An 18,804-nucleotide genomic window follows, 5' to 3' on the forward strand; every position below is an offset into this window, starting at 1 on the left:
ATGTAACATGGAGATCATGAGGAGAGAAAGTAGTCTGACACAAGAGGGGAAGATGAGTGACAAGGATAATGGATAAACAGAAGCAACAATAGGTACTTTTGACATTTTAAGATACTTAACGCAGGTTAAGTGTGAGTTTAGTAGTAGGGCTGCTAAATGAACCCAGCAGTAAACAGTTCGGCCTGCCAATAACTTGTTCATGTTTGTCAAGTGAGCTTAGGGATGTCAGTGGACCAGGGCGGGGGACAAGGTCTTCACCCGGTCCCGTCTCAAAATTCTACCTTCCATCCCTGCCTTCCTTCTTGCATGGGTTTTCATTTTAACCCGGCCTCTATCTTTGGTTCAAATGTGACAGTTGGCTGCCATCCTTAAAGGAGGTCGAACCGTAGGATGGTCGACTACACCGACTAGAAGAAAGAGAGGAAGGAGAGCTTACTGGAGAAGCGACGACCGAAAGGAGATGACTGTTTTAGCTTCAGGGTTAAAAATTATGAATATATATAAGGGAGTTATATAAAATTTTATTAAATCATTAAGGATATTTTACTAAGGAGGATCAGAAACCTGGCGGAGCGAAGCCGGAGAAAGAGTAAGTTCATTCCTGCCTCCATCCTTGCATAGGTTTTGATTTTAACATCCATCCTAGCCTCCATCCCGGATCTAAAGGGTGTGAGGCTGGGTGGAACCCATGGTCCACTGCTATCTTTAAATGAGCTGGTGAAACAAACAACCAACAACTCTTATTACATAAATAAACTAAGGGTACGAACAATTGGTGTTGTAAAAAGAAAATATATATAATATGCATGTAGAAGTTATCATAAAAAGTGTGGTAGGATAGGCGGTTTGGGTTGCATGCTTGTGTAATTTTGTTAAGAAATAAGATTGGGTTCCAATTGACCCTTTCCTTAAAAAGTGATTATTTTTTTAAAACGAGCTGGCTTAGGCTTGGCTTGCTTAGACCTGACCACGAACCAGAGCTCCAGCTGAGTCCACCGGTAAATGAGCCGAGCCCGAACCCCGAGCTCCAGCTGAGTCCACTGGTAAATGAGCCGAGCCCGAACAAGCTGTGTTCGTTTAGCAGCCTTATTTTAGTAGTAGGTTATGGCAGGTTCTTTTTTTTTTTTTTGACCATATGTCAGGTAAAGTTGGGTCTGTGTTACAAATTTCAGAAAAGATAGTCCTCGATATGAAATATCAGGAAAATAGGAGGTTTGTATCAAGAAATTACCCTTTTCGCACGTGTCGTCTCTGTAGTCAGATACGTGTACGACAAGTCCACGTTTTTTCTCTTGCCCTGCCAAACATTCATAAAGAAGGCAATGGTCAAGGCCAACTATTCTTTGGGTACCGAAAAGACCAAATGCTCCTCAAATCACAGAATATTCTAAGAAATCCACATGCGCATCATGCACAATACAAGCCAAAATCCAAATTGTGAACGAAAGGTCTTTTTCGTCATTATAAACCTTGAGAGCCAAAATCGTCTTTTTATTTTTCTGAACTTTTTCGATTCTTTTTTTAGAAATAATTTACGTGGTCCGGTCGTCCTCCTCCTGGCTGTCCATTGCCCATCCTCTCTGATTCCTTCGGTCTAGATTTCCTCAGATCGGACCAGAGAGAAAAACCCTAATTTCCTCTCCCTCTCCGATCGCGATCCGGCGTGTTTTAGGGTTTGCGATCGCGAATTCCTTCCCTTCTCGCTTCTTTCTGGGGGTGATTTTGGCTGAGGGATCGGGAGGAATTAGGGGTTCCTCCTTCCTCTGGTTCGTCGACGGCGTTCGTCTTCTTCTTCGGGGATGGATTCGAGCAGGAGGGCGGTGGAGGCGTACTGGAGATCGCGGATGATCGACGCGGTGACGAGCGACGAGGACAAGGTCGCCCCCGTCTACAAGCTCGAGGAGGTCTGCGAGCTCCTGCGGACGTCTCACGTGATCATCGTGAAGGAGGTCTCCGATTACATCCTGAAGCGTCTCGATCACAAGAGCCCTATTGTCAAGCAGAAGGTGCGCCGATCCCGAAGTTTCCGCGTTTTTTTTGCCGTTCCCCTCTTTGTTAGTCTTCCGATTTTGGCTTGCTTTCTTGTGCGATCGTTAAATATATTGGATTTGATGATGAGATTCCGAAATTTCCTTTCTCGTTATCTATTTTTGTGTGTGAATCTGTGTAGAAGATCATTCTGATTTAGTAATCGTGCAGCGTCGAAGTATCGATGATTTCTTGTTACTGCAAAATGTATTGAAGCTTTGGTCTCGACTTCTAGAAAATATATGGTGTTCAAACAATCGGAAAGAAAAACATGGCCAAAATTTTGGTCTCGGTAGCTAATTTTCCAGCACCGCTTTCGTGCAATCCAACTTTAGAAGAAAGTCGGTGCCTTAGCAGTCAGAATTAGTTTGATTTTACTCTGTGTTAATCTTGTTAATTGATTTGTGGAATCGAAGGCTGCATATGTTCCCTGATGTGGTAAAGAGAAGTTTTTCTTATTTCCTTATAAAAGTAAAGTAAGTCAGGGCTAGATTTCTTGCATTTTTGTCATAGTTTTTTCTTTTAGCATGCGTCCAGTTGATTTATGTACAAAAGCAGTGGCGGTTGATCGAGTTTTTCTTTCTGTTGACCTCGATGCAACGAAGGAGAAGCCATTTTCGTTTATCTTTAGAACTTAATGTGCAATCATGCTCTTACTGTTGCTCTAATTATGTTCAGTAAACTATACTTATCAATGTGGATCCTTCTTCACATTCTTGTATTTCTATTTTCTTTAGATATATTTTAGGTAAATAGATGTATTTTTTATGACAAATTTATGAGTCTCTCTCTTCTATGTTCTAGCCTTTCGCTCTCATCGTGTTGTTACTCATTTTGGTGACAACGGGCCTTGAATCGATTTACCATGGTGAATATGATGCAATTCTATCTATTTGAAGACGAAGTTCAACCCTTGATAGGTTGTAACTTGTTAGATATACTGCTCATTAGCATCTTCTTCTAAAATCAGTAGAAGCCACTGACATTTATGCGTGATATGAGCTTGTAAAAAGTGTTTATCTAGTTGATCTTCTGCAGGTAGATGAACAGTTTTATCTGTTGTTTGTCAGCATTTGATTTCACAAAGTTGTTCTGGGTCACCTTAATGTTGAGTTATGATGTCATTTTCCAGGCACTCAGGCTGATCAAATATGCAGTAGGGAAATCTGGTGTGGAGTTCAGAAGAGAGATGCAAAGGCATTCAGTGGCATTGCGCCAGCTATTTCATTATAAGGGACAGATCGATGCCCTGAAAGGAGATGCACTCAACAAGGCTGTTCGTGATACCGCTCATGAGGCAGTCTCTGCAATCTTTGCTTCAGAAGACAAGCCAGCCCCAGCTGATGATATTAACAGGCGAATACAGGGATTTGGAAATACAAATTTTGAAACGCAAACAGAAGACAAGAAGTCATTTCTAAGTGAGGTTGTTGGTGTTGGGAGTGCTTCTATATTGCAAGGGTTAAGTACTTTTACTTCTGGCAATTCATTGATAAAAGATGACAGCGGAAGTTACAGGAGCCCAAATCTACGAAGATCATTAACGGAAAAGGATAGATTTGATAAATATGAAACAGAGGAACACCATAGAGAAAAATGGGGATCCTCAAGTGGTCCTAGTAGTTCGCCAGGTCCTTGGAGCTCAGAGTCCAGGGAAGCCTTCACAGATACAAGCAGCAGCGATGTGAACCAAAGTCAAACAATGGGTAAGGGTCCTGAAGAGAGACTCTTAGACACCATCGTGACATCTGGTGGCGTGCGTCTACAACCAACCCGTGATGCCATTCAGATCTTCCTCAAAGAGGCTGTGAAGCTAGATGCTGTTTCCTTAAGCCTTGCACTTGAGTCAAAGTTGCAATCACACCTTTGGCAGGTTTGCTCTCTTGGTCCTCTTATTCATTGCTAGTCTGCTTGTTATATGCTTGGGATTCCTGCAGTATATTAAGCGTGTGTTTGGATTCATGTGAGAATTCACATTTCTTAAACATACAGTTCTCTTGTTTAGATTCCATGTTTATTTTAAGAAAAGGAACTCTAGTAATCTAAAATTCCCTGTTTAGAGTTCCCACCTCCTTAGGTGTAACTCTAATTCTCGATACCACTGAGATATCAAGATGAACATCTTTCCCGATATCACTCCCTCCTCTCCCTGTTGCTCCCTTGGGCAGACATCTGCGATTTGTGAGGAAACATCTTCTCAGGTAAGTGAAAACCCTAAAAAATGATATAGGAACAGAAACATCTCTTTCATACTTTTGTATCTCTTTTTCATACTTGTGTATCTCTGTTTTATAGTTGTATATCTCTGGTTCATCTTCCATTTTTCTTTCTCTCTTTGATTTTGTTTGAATCCTAAGATTTAGAATGTGAAATGCATCATGTTCCCCTTCATCTGCCTTCTCTTTGAAGCCTTTTTTTTTTTTTTAATTTATAACCTGAAGAAACCACACCCGGCACGAAGACCTGGTCGCTCTGGCTCAACCTGCCATACCTACGGTCATCGTGCTGGCAGCGTAAAACTCAGGCTAGGATCCATGCCCCCCCGGGGCCTATGCTACACATTGGTTTGCAGTTTTACGCAGAGGGACGATGCCCGTGAGGATTGAACCTTGACTGCCTGTCTAGCAGTCGAGGCCCCACCCACTGCCAACCCCCCTTGGGGCCTTCTCTTTGAACCCTAAAATCAATATATGAATGGAATCATTTGGTTCCATTAGAAACCCTAAAATCAAATACTCTACATCTCTATTTTGTTGCTGAATTTTTAATTAGTTATATTCATTGCCATGATCATGCATATAACATCAATATGGTTGCTCTCTTCTGACACAGATTCAGTCAATTCTCACATTGATTCATGTGAGAATTCACATTTCTTAAACATACAGTTCTCTTGTTTGGATTCCATATTTATTTTAATAAAAGGAACTCTAGTAATCTAAAATTCCCTGTTTAGAGTTCCCACCTCCTTAGGTGGTAACTCTAATTCTCGATACCACTGAGATATCAAGATGAACATCTTTTCCGATATAACTCCCTCCTCTCTCTCTTGCTCCCTTGGACAGACATCTGCGATTTGTGAGAAAACATCTTCTCAGGTAAGTGAAAGCCCTAAAACATGATATAGGAACAGAGACATCTCTTTCATACTTTTGTATCTCTTTTTCATACTTGTGTATCTCTGTTTCATAGTCGTATATCTCTGGTTCATCTTCCATTTTTCTTTATCTCTTTGATTTTGTTTGAATCTTAAGATTTAGAATGTGAAATGCATCATGTTCCCCTTCATCTGCCTTTTCTTTGAACCCCTTTTTTTAATTTATAACCTGAAGAAACCACACTCGGCACAAAGACCTGGTCGCTCTGGCTCAGCCTGCCATACCTACGGTTGTCGTGCTGGCAGCGTAAAACTCAGGCCAGGATCCATGCCCCCGGGGCCTATGCTACACGTTGGTTTGCACAGAGGGGCGATGCCCATGAGGATCAAACCTTGACTGCCCGTCTAGCAGTCGAGGCCCCACCCACTGCCAACCCCCCTTGGGGCCTTCTCTTTGAACCCTAAAATCAATATACGAATGGAATCATTTCGTTCCATTAGAAACCCTAAAATCAAATACTCTACATCTCTATTTTGTTGCTGAATTTTTAATTAGTTATATTCATTGCCATGATCATGCATATAACATCAATATGGTTACTCTCTTCTCACACAGATCCAGTGAGAATTCTCACATGGATTCTATGATAGAATCAAACACTAACATGAGAATTCTCAAAGGAATTTCTTAGGCATTCTTGGGACATCCAAACAAGAGAATTCTTAAGCTTGAAAATTCTCTTTCTTAACATTTCTATGGAATGAAAATCCTCTTTCCATGACAATTCTCCCCAAGGGTATATATAAATTTTAACAGTTTTAAGTTAACACTACGTGTATGTGTGCATTTATGTATTTATATATTAGGTTAGAACTATCTCGCTTAATAATTTCAAACCACTCTCTCTTTCTCTCTCATTTTTTTGTCTTTTGTCTTTTTTCTTTTATTATGTGTCTTTGTTTAGGATTTATTTTTTAAAGTAACATTTATACTCTTTATAGGAAAGCCATATCCAGGTAATCTTGGTCTCATATGCTGTTATGTACTGATTCTACTGAATCTTCATTTGCACTATGTTTTGAATCATGTTCAACTTATAAAATAATATTATAATACTATTCAACGTTGTGGGTTAATTATGTGTGCCAGGTCCGCGTGAAGGCTGCTTGTCTCCTGGAAGCAATCTTGAGAAAAAAATCCGAGGAATTTTTTGCTACCATTGCATCATTTTTTAGTGAAAACAGGGATGCTATAATCAAATGCTCAGAATCACCCCAGGCATCTGTGAGGGAAAAAGCTAACAAAGTGAGTGTTATATGAAGTTGGTACGGCTTTAGCAATATTGCCTCTGGATATCAATCTTTTTTTTAGTAGGTTCGTTTCACTAGTAGATTGACATGTTGAACGGTTGATTGAGGATTCTACGATTTGCTTCTAACATCTTGATCAATCGTGATGAACAGGTTTTAGGGCTGCTGGATGGAATTAAATCGGTGGAAGGAAAATCTACCATAACAATATCTGATGATAAGGTTACTGCAAATGCTGCCGTTCAGCTACCTGACTTGATAGATACTGGTGACTTAGATTCCGCTGGAACAAAGGATGCTTCTCAAAATCACAATGATCAAAGCCTACAAAAGTCTGTGTCAGCCTCCCATGCTGTTGATGACCTTTTTGGAGACGGTCTCATTATGGGGTTGAGAGATAACAGTACTAAAACTGATGAAGGTGACCCATTTGCTGATGTGTCATTTCACACAAATGAAACAGATAGCACGGAACCGTTGAGTGACCTATTCTCGGGATTGGTTGTGGATGATAAGCAGGGCAGTAATGAGGTTAGTAAATCAAAGAATGAAAACCAGACTGGATCATTTGACATTTTTGCTGACAGTTTTGTTGAACATCATAAGGATTCACCGGTACATAGAAAAGATTTGGATGAACTGGTGAGTGGTCTGTCCATGAGGGACAGCATTAAGGAACATCAAGCACATGGGGTACTTGGAGGGGCTTTTGCTGAAGCAATGAATTTGGGCCCTAATAATCAGCAGAGCCGTGCTGGTCCAAATGATCTCAATGGTCTGCTTAATTCTCAAGCAGATGGTATAGACCAGAATTGTCTGCTTCCACCAAGTTCTATGCAATACAATTTTCCTGCTAACATCATGTTTAATCAGGCATTTGGTTCTCAACAAGTAAATTACGGCACAATCAGTAACCTAATTGCACAGCAACAGCTGCTGGCTGCCATGTCCAACCTTCAGCACCTTGGAAGTCTTGGTAATCATGGAAATTCAGGATACGGCAATGCTCATGTGGGGAAGGATGGTGGATATTCTTCAGCATTACCTGATGTATTCCAAATGCACGGTTATCCCGTTCAAAGCCATACCGTGGTGACAGAAAGCTCCAAGAAAGAGGAGACCAGAGCATTCGACTTTATCTCGGTACAATTCTTGCACTTTGTTATTGTTTTCCAAGCTGCTCTCCATATCATTTTATGCACTTTGGTGTTCGATGCTTGTCCCTGTCCATGCCACATGCTTTTCTAACTGTTGTTTCATCTATCTATCAATGCTTTTTCTTAAATCTTGGGATGGGTTACATCATACATGGACAAAGATTAGTTCCATATTCTGTAATAAGGAAGCAGAATACAAGTGTTTGACCACTTGAAAAGGGTTTGGTTTTGCAAGTATTAGCATGCCAAATCATGATTTTTTTTCTGAGGGAAGAATCCTCAATGATAATTGTTGAACTACAGTAGTTTAACTTCAAATGCGTCTTCTTCTTTTTCTTACTCAGAATAATCATCAATTAACAAGTGAATTTGACTGATCAAATGAACTATGATCAAAATTCCAGTTTACCATGTTACTAAATCATAATGTGTCGTACAACAAAATTATGAACATGCACACTACCATGTCAATCCGTCCACTTCTAGTTCAGAATTTGGTTTTAGATCATTAACCTGATTTTGGGCTTTAAATTTCAGGATCATATATCTTCAGCGCGTGATCCAAAGAGAGTGTTGTAAAGTTTTTTTTTTCTTGTTCACTTGAGTAGAATGTTTATTGCCAGCTTGGAGATGGCAGCTTGAAAGGTTTGGCGGAATAATGTATGCATTCTTTCTCAATAATTGAAGTATGGGCGTCTGGACTAGTATTGAAATGACAGCCCTTCTGAATTTTGTGATGTGTGTAAATTGGGTTGTTTATCTTGAGTCCGGGGAAAAATGAGATCTATAGAGAAGTGGGAAAAAATTTGTGGTTGTGCTTTTTGTAACATAAGAATGGAGGAAGCGAATCATGCATATGCAGTTATGCACTTTTTTTATTCTTTTGGTTCTCAGTTGTTGGGTTTTGTTGTTCCTCATTTTAAAGAAGTTAGCCAAAATGGTGCAGGGTTGTAAACGGGTTAAATATGGGTCAGCTCAGGCTTGACGCCGCACTGGATTTGGTTTTTGAAGGGTGGGTATAGTTCAAAATCTGAATCTAATCAAATCTCACAATCAAGTTCTGGATCCGGTTGAGATATGAACCTGTGGTACTGGATCTGCAGAAAACGTGTAAAATCAGTTGGTTGTCGTTAAAAAGCTTGATAAGCTTGCTAATTGATTGTTAAGGTTTAAATATATTTAATAAGTGTTAATAGTCACATTTACACGTATCTAGTAGTATGTGATACAATTAGAAGTGTTGTTTTTGCTGTGATATTTCGATTGGTTTATTGTTATTTCCAAGTGGTTGGATATTGGTGGTAGCATGGTAGATACAAAACTTAATCCAATTTTTAGCAGCAAATCCAGATCCAAATCCGGATCCGGACTAGATTTCACAGTAGTTAAATCTAGGTCTGAACTTTTTATAGTAATATTGGATCTGGTAAAAAGTAGTTGGAAACAATGTGATTGCACCTGATCTGACCTCGTCTTGGTGGGTGGTGGAGTTGATTGATCAAATCATGAGCAAATATGTAAAAATTATGAAAAGATAGATTTATGCGTAGATCTGAACAATTTCCAATAGAAAAACATTGACGAGAATCCAACTCCAAATCCAAAGATGTCCAATCATGTAGTTTTCCATCTAATTTTAATACTCTTCCATATCTGAGAGTGATGTATCCAAATCAGAGGTCCGTTCAAAACCAAACCATTTGCACCCTTATTTACTATGGGTCATGAATCCAGTATGCCTTGTATTTGAAAAAGGCTTGGGCTTGGCTCATGCTCAGCTCATTGACCAAGCTAAGCTTTAGCAGCCCAAGCGTGGACTCAGCTTGGATCAAGCACAGGGTGCTGTGCCAAGGGTTGCATCTAACAAATGAGTCTTGATGAGCTAGACGAGAGTTGAATGTGGTTGTTGGCTTTGTAGCGCGGTCATCCTTTGTTTCGTAGATCACAAACGGTATGGATGTTAGCACTAAAGAGAGAAAAAAAAGAGATTGCGTCTTGGACATGATGCAATTGTCCTTCTAGGAAATGGCCGTTCAGGTTTAAATAATGAGTACTTGCGATCTCTATCTCATGGACATGCCATTTTAACTATGCATCCGTGGGGAGGGTGGTGTATGTTCTCCCTTGATGATTCACTGAATCCCACGTCTATGTTTAGGGGTCCGAATGAGCGTCATGTATATAAGCACATGGGGCTCGTATTCTCGTGTATGTTGACATCACTTAGCATCAGAGTCTGGTGCTGTTGCAAAGACTTAAGTACCCTTTCTTGCTATTCTTGCCATAAAACGATGGTTTGAGAAAATGACAAAAATATCTTTCACCAAAAAAAGGGAAACAAACAGTTCAAAAAAATAACAAACATGTCCTCCATCCAAAAAGTCGAGGATGATGTTGACTCTTCAAAGTCTAAACAACGAAACGAACCTGAGCCGACGATCCGATGGTGATCCGGCAAAATGAACATGAATCATAAAAAATGTCTGTTTGAACTTTTCGTCATCATCTTCTTCTTCTTCCTTCTTCGTAAAACACTGTAAAACCTTCTCTCTCTCTCTAGAGAAAAAAACAAGGGTTGCCATACCATGATTAATGGATTAGAATCTGAGTTTTCATCTCCTTGCTGCATTTCAATCTTTGTTTAACATATTTTTGATTAAGCCAAAAGAATTGAAGTAATTTGATCTTTTTTAGATCAAATTCTTCTTTCAAATGGGGTATAGCAAGTTAGATTTATGCCTTAGTCATTTTTGTTTTATTTTAATGCATTTTTTGTCTTAATTCTTCATCATCCATGCATTCATTCATGGTTTAAGGCATTAGATCTCACGTTTGAATATCCACGCATATGCAGTTTGCTTTTATCATGTTCAGTTGCCTTTAGATTGCATTTTCAATTCTAGTGCATTTTAGATCTATCAATTTGCATGTAATCAGAGCTCATTTTGATATGAAATTTTTACTGCAACTTCATGCATATGTTTTCAGAATCTCCACTAAAAATCAGATCATTCTGAAGTCGTTTGACCCACCTTAAAAATCGAGATTCGGAACCTGTTATCCTGCATCGTTAGAATTTTAGCAAAATTAGGACCGACTTGCCAGAGCGATTTCTCCATAACCGGAGATGATCTCTCCGATCCGTAAAAGAGGTGTCTTTGAAATTGAATCTAGTTTGTTCATACCAAATTTCAACGATTTCTATGGTGTTTTCATACCTATTTTTGCTCGAAAACTACAACTCTGTCACCCTGTGTCATTTTAACGACTCAGATTTTGATCCATTTTGTCAGAGTCATATCTCCCTAATGGGAGTTTATTTTCCAATTCCGTAAAAAGGGTTGTCTTCGTTTATATGTCTAGTTCATCTTTGCAAAATTTTAGTAATTTCTGTGGTGAATTTCTATTTTATTTTGTTTAAATACCAAAACCCTATATTCTGATTTTGTATGTGTTGACTCTGGCTCCATGTTATGACTATTGCACTCCTTCAACAAATCGTCATTCTTTAGCAAAATTGTTATTATGATTTGGTGGGTCTCAAACGAGTCACTGTAGCAATTTATAGTGTTGTCGGGTCTCCAACGAGTCCCTACATCGATTTATAGTGTTGTCGGGTCTCCAACGAGTCCCTATAGCGATGTATAGCGTTGTCGGGTCTCTAACGAGTTTCTGTAGTGATTTATAGTATTGTCGGGTCTCCAATGAGTCCCTACAACGATTTATAGTGTTGTCGGATCTCCAACGAGTTCCTTTAGCGATTTATAGTGTTGTCGGGTCTCCAACGAGTCCCTACAATAATTTATAGCGATTTGTAATGTCTTCCACAAATTACTATAGCAATTTGTAGTGTTATTCAGTAAATCATTGTGTAAATCGCTATTGTAACTTATAATGTTTTCAACAAATTGCTGTGCAATTTACGATGTAAATCGCTACTTGAATCAAGACTAACTTGTCGGGGGCATATCTCCCTAACCGGAGATCGTATTTCAAATCTGTAAAAAATGGTGTCTTCGTTATTGAGTCTAGTTTATTTTTGCCAATTTTCAGAAATTTTTATAGTCATTTAATTCTCCATTTTGATTAAAAACCAAACCCCTATTATTCTGCATTATTTGAGTTACACAGATTTTTAGTTCATTTTGCAAGAGTCATATCTATCCAATGAGAGATCATTGTCCAAATCTGTAAAAAGAGTTTTCTTCCTTTATATGTCTAGTTTATTTAAAAAATTACTTGGAAATTTTAAAAATGATTTGAAAAATATGGAAAATGATGATGCAATTCTATCTTAAATGATGAATGCATTTAAGAATTTGTTTGAAATTGAATTTGGAAAGTAAATTTCATTCTTTAATCGAATTAAAATAAGATTAATTTTTAATTTATTCATGACCATGGTCACAAACATATTCTAATTTAATCTTTATTCAAATTCCAATAAGGAATGAAATTAATTTTGTCTTTATAAAATTAAAACAAGATTAAATTTCCATATATTCGTGACTATGGTCACAAATATACTTAGAATTAATCTTTATTTTGAATCCTAATAAAGGAAGAAAATGAATTTTTAGAAAATATGATGATTTTTGAAAATAACTTGAGTGTGTAAGTCCATTTTTATTTAATAAAAAATAATAATTTTAAGTATTATTCATATTCTGACTATGAACGTAAATATGAAGTTTACTTAGTTTTATGTATCCTCTATTAAATGATGCATGTGCCATTCATATTTCACCATAATGTTATTGAAAAATAAAAATAAAAATAAAAATAAAAACACAACATATCAATTATGGAAAATGAAAAATTAAACTATATGCTCATTCATTCTAAACTAAGCATAAAGTAAACTTCTCATTAATTGATTTATTACAACCCTTGAATTAATACAATAATTGAAATAATAACAAAGGGAAAATCCTGCAAGATGAACAAACTTGTCAGCAATAAATGTAGGCTTTTTATAGATTCTTCCTCAATTATTGAAAAATTAAAGAATATAACCAAATAGCTTCTCATGCCTCAGAAATAAAGAAAATCAAATAAAATAAAAGTAAATGACACATGACTTTGCAAAACATTTGAAAATGGTGCTTTGGAGTTTTGAATTTTTGAAATTGGGGTTTAAAACCTATAAATCTATTTTAAAACTTGAATTCAAAGTGAATTTAAGTTTGAAATTGATATTTTTATGAAAATATATTGAAAATAATTAAAATAAAATCAAATAAACTCCAAAGCTTGTTTAAAATGAAGTTAAGGCATTCTAACTTGATAAAATTTATTTTTAATTCATGAAAGACACAAATTAGATTTGAAAATTGAATTTAACAATGATAAAGTACCCAATTTAACTTTATTTTAACAAAGCAATGCTATTTTTTTTATTTATAAAATTGGTTTTGAAAGACGCAATGAATGAATGGTCAATGACCTTAGAAATTTCTACAAATGATATGCAGATGCCTAACCATCTTATGAATGTTATGAAATTAAAAATCCTAAGCAATTATCTGAGGAAAACCCAAATTCGGATTCTTTTATCCAGATAAGACAGGATTTTGCAGAATCAGGATTTTGTAGGTGAACCTGTCAGAGCATTCTGAACAGATGAAAGCCTTAAACAATAGAGTCTTAGTTCAAAATGAGTCCATGGATTCGCAACATAGCAAGAAAGCATTCCCTTTTTACAGAATATCAAAATCATTTTTGAAACTAGAGTTATGATCAAAACATCAGAGTATTAATTTGAGAAACAGGAATTTGGATTTTAATAAATAGGTTGCAGTAATTCAGGTGCTTCAGGGGCTACACAGACCCAATTTCTCCCACATTTGAGGCAGAAGATGCTCAATTCAATAAGGAAACTAACCCAATTTACAGAATTGGAAAATCTATTTTGGTTTGAAAATCATGACTTCGGGAAGTCACTGTTTCCCAACAGGAAATAAACCTATTATAGAATTTGAAGTTCTGTAATTAGTCTCGATTTTTAATAGATTTGAAATATCAAATATGTATAAAAAGTTATAAAAATTTCTAGATATAAACTAGACAAATAAAAGAAAAAAACCTTTTTTCAAGATTTGGAAAATAATCTTCCGTTGGGCAGATATGACTCTTATAAAATGAACTAAAAACCTGTGCAACTCAAATAATACAGAATAATAGAGGCTTGGTTTTTAATCAAAATAGAAAATGAAACTACCATAGAAATCCCTAAAAATTGGCAGGAACAAACTAGACTCAATAACGAATGCACCGGTTTTTACGGATTTGAAATACGATCTCCGGTTAGGGAGATACGCCCCCGACAAGTTGGTCCCGATTCAGGTAGCGATTTATGCCATAAATTGCACAACGATTTGCTGAAGACACTGTAAGTCACAATAGTGATTTACACATAATGATTTACTGAATAATACCACAACTTGCTATAGTGACTCATGGAATACACTACAAATCGATATAGTGATTTGTAGTGTTATTGAGTAAGTCGTCACATGTAAATCACTATTTGAATCAAGACCAACTTGTCGGGAGCGTATCCCCCTAACCGGAGATCGGATTTTCCATCCGTAAAAAGTGACATCTTTGTTGTTAAGTCTAGTTTATTTATGTCAAATTTCAATAATTTTTATAGTCATTTCATACCTAGTTTTGGTTGAAAACTAAGATCCTATCACACTCTATATCGTTTGAGTTACTCAGGTTTTTACTTCATTTTGCAAGAGTCATATCTCCCCAACGGGAGATCATTTTCCAAATCTGTAAACATAATTTTCTTTCTTTACTTGTCTAGTTTATATATAGAATTTTTTATAACTTTATATACTCATTTGATATTTCAAATATGTTAAAAATCGGAACTAGTTACAGAATTTCAAGTTTTGTAACATGTTCATTTCCTGAAATTGAACGGTAACTTCACGAAGTCACCATCTTCAAACAAAAATAAAAAATGAAAAAATCATGGGAAAGAGTGTTACGAAAACCTTGCGCAAGAAACAACCGAAGAAAACATGAGCACCATGATTAAACAAAATACTTTATTGCTCTTTTTTGATAGTTACAAGAGGGAAAGAAAAAAAAAATTTATACAAGGCCCCAAAAAATTTTGGTCTCCAATGAGTTCCTACTGTGATTTATAGTGTTGTCGAGTCTCCAACAAGTCCCTACAACAATTTATATTGTTGTCGGGTCTTCAACGAGTAACTATAGCGATTTGTAGTGTCTTCCGCAAATCACTATAGCGATTTGTAGTGTTATTCAGTAAATGATTTATAGTTATAAAATGCGATTTGTAGTTTTATCAAACGTGTATAAAAAGTTATAAAAATTTTCAGATATAAACTAGACAAATAAAATAAGAAAACCCATTCTGCAGATTTGGAAAATGATCTCTCGTTGGGGAGATATGACTCTTGCAAAATGAACAAAAAACTTGTGCAACTCAAATAATGCAGAATAATATAGGCCTAGTTTTTAATCAAAATGGGAAATAAAACGACTATAAAAATCACAAAAAAATGGCAGGAGTAAACTAGACTCAATAACAAATGTATCGCTTTTTACGGATTTGAAATACGATCTTCGGTTAGGGAGATACGCTCCGAACAAGTTGGTCTTGATTCAGGTAGCGATTTACGCCATAAATAGCACAACGATTTGCTGAAGACACTGTAAATCACAATAGTGATTTACACATAATGATTTAATGAATAATACCACAACTTGCTATAGTGACTCATGGAATACACTACAAATCGCTACAACGATTTGTAGTGTTATTCAGTAAGCCGTCACACGTAAATCACTATTTGAATCAAGACCAACTTGTCGGGGGCGTATCTCCCTAACCGAAGATCTGATTTCTGATCCATAAAAAACAGCATCTTTGTTATTGAGTCTAGTTTATTTTTGCCAATTTTCAACAATTTTATTGTCATTTCATACCTATTTTTGGTCGAAAACCAAGACCTTATCACACTCTATATCATTTGAGTTACTCAGGTTTTTAGTTCATTTTGCAAGAGTCATATCTCACAAATGGGAGATCATTTTCCAAATATGTAAAAAAGTTTTTCTTTATTTATTTGTCTAGTTTATATTTGGAAATTTTTATAACTTTATATAATCATTTGATATTTCAAATCTGTTAAAAACTAGAACTGGTTACAAAATTTCAGGTTTTGTAACAGGTTCATTTCTTGAATTTGATCGGTAACTTTCTGAAGTCACCGTCTTCAAACAAAAAAAAAATAGAAAAATCTTGGGAAAGGCTGTTACGAAAACCTCACGCAAGAAACAACGAAAGGAAACATGAGCACCACGATTAAACAAAACACTTTATTGCTCTTTTTTTTATAGTTACAAGAGGGAAAGAAAAGAAAAAATTTATACAAGGCCCCAAAAAATCTTGGTCTCCAACGAGTCTCTATAGAGATTTATAGTGTTGTTGGGTCTCCAACGAGTCGCTATAGCGATTTGTAGTGTCTTCCGCAAATCACTATAGCGATTTATAGTGTTATTCAGTAAGCGATTTGTAGTTATAAAATGTGATTTGTAGTGTTACCAAATGTGTATAAAAAGTTGTAAAAATTTTCAGATATAAACTAGACAAATAAAAGAAGAAAACCCTTTTTCTAGATTTAGAAAATGATCTTCCATTGGAGAGATATGACTTTTGCAAAATGAACTAAAAACCTGTGTAACTCAAATAATGCAGAATAATAGAGACCTAATTTTTAATCAAAATAGAGAATGAAACAATCATAAAAATTGCTAAAAATTAGCATAAATAAACTAGACTCAATAACAAAGGCACCACTTTTTACGGATTTGAAATACGATATTCGGTTAGGGAGATACGCCCCCAACAAGTTGGTCTCGATTCAGGTAGCGATTTACGCCATAAATCGCACAACGATTTGCTGAAGCACTGTAAGTCACAATAGCGATTTACACATAATGATTTATTGAATAACACCAAAAATTACTATAGTGACTGATGAAATACACTACAAATCGCTATAGCAATTTGTAGTGTTATTCAGTAACCCGTCACACATAAATCACTATTTGAATCAAGACCAACTTGTCGGGGGCGTATTTCCCTAACCGGAGATCGAACTTTCAATCCGTAAAAAGTGGCATCTTCGTTATTGAGTCTACTTTATCTATGCCAATTTTTAGTAATTTTTATAGTCATTTCATACCTAGTTTTGGTTGAAAACTAAGATCCTATCACACTCTATATCGTTTGAGTTACTCAGGTTTTTACTTCATTTTGCAAGAGTCATATCTCCCCAACGGGAGATCATTTTCCAAATCTGTAAACAAAATTTCTTTCTTTATTTGTCTAGTTTATATATAATTTTTTTTATAACTTTATATACTCATTTGATATTTCAAATCTGTTAAAAATCGAAACTGGTTACAGAATTTCAAGTTCTGTAACAGGTTCATTTCTTGAAATTGAACGGTAACTTTCCGATGTCACCATCTTCAAAAAAAAAAAAAAATAGAAAAATCATGGGAAAGGGTGTTACAAAAACCTTGAGCAAGAAACAACCGAAGGAAATATGAGCACCACGATTAAACAAAATACTTGATTACGCCGGGGGGAGCCCCCAAACCCCCCTCTTGTAAGGGCAAAAACTCTGAATCTGGCTCCACAACTTATTAAGTTGAACGATGCTACTCACGCCGTGGGGAGCCTCCAAAGCCTCCTCTTGTAAGGAAAAAAACTCTAAATCATGATCCACAACTCATCAAGTTGAACCATGCTACAGTCAGTGTGCAGGTCAGTCGATACATGATGGGGTTGTGTAGGATCATCTGCTGGATGTGCACAGAAGCAGAAAGAGAAGGGAGAGAGAGAGGGTTGATGTTCATGGCCTTCTCCATGGGGGATTCCTTTCTCGAATAATCCTGCAGTGCAGGGTCTGGGTCTTAAATAACTATCTTCAGGGTACTTAAGTCTTTGCAACCACTCTTTTTCTAGAATCATTGTTTTTTTGGCACCAATGGAGGAAAGGGTACTTAAGTCTTTGCAACTGCATCAAACTTCAACACTAATTAATGCTGATAAACATGGAGACACGAGCCGCACATGCTTATATACGTGGTGCTCTTTGGGACCCCTCGAACATGAGATGTAGCTACCTGCCCTGTTCGGGGGGGGGGGGGCATATAACCTGCTTCGGCATCCGTGACACAACCGCACATGATATGACATACTAACATGGACACTTACGGTATTATTTTAAAGGTTTTAAAATTTTTAATAATATATATATATATATATATATATATATATATATATATATATATAGGGTTTTATAGTGGGCAACACAAGTCGTCCATTGTTATCGTACACACGCCTGCTATCAGTGGTGGACACTGTTTTAAACAAAAAATTGTCTTTAGGTGGTTCTAGACCACTACTAAAGAGTAATTTTCTGCCCAGGTCTTTAGCTGCGGCCGTGACCATGGCTAAAGACCTTAAATCGACGGTTATGCTTAATATATATATGTTAAAAAATTTATTTCTTTTTTTTATTAAAAAAAACTCGTTTGTCGGGTCTAAATGCTCCAAAATTTTAACCCAAAAATATACTTAAAATCTCATATTTTTTTTAACTCTTTGGAATACAACAAAAGTATTCATTTAGAATTTCGGGCGAGTTATAGGTACTTTAACTCAGCATAGGACTGAATTCATTTCTCATAACGGACTTGAGTTCATGTCTAAATTGTAGATCGGGAGGTCTAAATTGTAGATCTGGTCTAATTAAGGCTTTGAAGTTCAAGATAAAAATGAGACATTTACAATTAATCAACCAAATTAAACCATTCATCAAACACATAAAACTGTTTGTAAAAGTTGGATGACAAGGCATCATCAAAACAAATATAACAAACCTTAATAATAACACGCTATTTTTCAAAACAAATTTCGAGACTAAAATAGTTGGTTCTCAACACCGCTTGCAGCATTCTACCATCGCTCTAGCTCGTTCACTCCTTACCTAAATGTTTATGATATAGGGGTTAAACTTATAGACTCTCACTAGGAACACTATAACATTGCATGCGTGTAAAGAACCAAGTATACATGTAATCATACATCCTTTCAGAACATATGCAATGCAATATAACAATCATAATGTATTCCGATGGACAACTATAGCAAAT

The 18,804-nt window shown here is 36.3% G+C and overlaps 1 protein-coding gene across 3 annotated transcripts; it reads left to right on the forward strand.

Annotated features, from left to right (window-relative positions):
* The first annotated feature begins 1,547 nt into the window (after window positions 1–1,547).
* Window positions 1,548–8,471, forward strand: LOC149830164 (protein MODIFIED TRANSPORT TO THE VACUOLE 1-like). 3 transcript variants are annotated; one of them, XM_090016353.1, is made up of 6 exons: window positions 1,554–2,006; window positions 3,161–3,901; window positions 6,276–6,431; window positions 6,590–6,967; window positions 7,043–7,579; window positions 8,131–8,471. In XM_090016353.1, exons 1-6 carry the CDS (start codon window positions 1,800–1,802, stop codon window positions 8,170–8,172), a joined length of 2,061 nt encoding a protein of 686 aa, XP_089872479.1. In that variant the 5' UTR covers window positions 1,554–1,799; the 3' UTR covers window positions 8,173–8,471. The 3 variants fall into 3 exon arrangements, with proteins under 3 accessions (XP_089872478.1, XP_089872479.1, XP_089872480.1); XM_090016354.1 differs by having other exon boundaries at window positions 7,310–7,579; XM_090016352.1 differs by having other exon boundaries at window positions 1,548–2,006; window positions 6,590–7,579.
* Window positions 8,472–18,804: the final 10,333 nt, after the last annotated feature.

Source organism: Nuphar pumila, chromosome 8 (assembly GCF_984573655.1).
Source record: "Nuphar pumila chromosome 8, dmNupPumi1.hap1.1, whole genome shotgun sequence".
NCBI classification, from domain to species: domain Eukaryota; kingdom Viridiplantae; phylum Streptophyta; class Magnoliopsida; order Nymphaeales; family Nymphaeaceae; genus Nuphar; species Nuphar pumila.

What these genes read in the sequence shown, in the direction of transcription:
- LOC149830164 (XM_090016352.1), top strand. Translation starts at nt 1,800, where the DNA reads ATGGATTCGAGCAGGAGGGCGGTGGAGGCGTACTGGAGATCGCGGATG. An exon ending in GCCCTATTGTCAAGCAGAAG is followed by an intron (nt 2,007 to 3,160) that starts GTGCGCCGATCC and finishes GTCATTTTCCAG; the next exon opens with GCACTCAGGCTGATCAAATA. An exon ending in GAGCATTCGACTTTATCTCG is followed by an intron (nt 7,580 to 8,130) that starts GTACAATTCTTG and finishes TTTAAATTTCAG; the next exon opens with GATCATATATCTTCAGCGCG.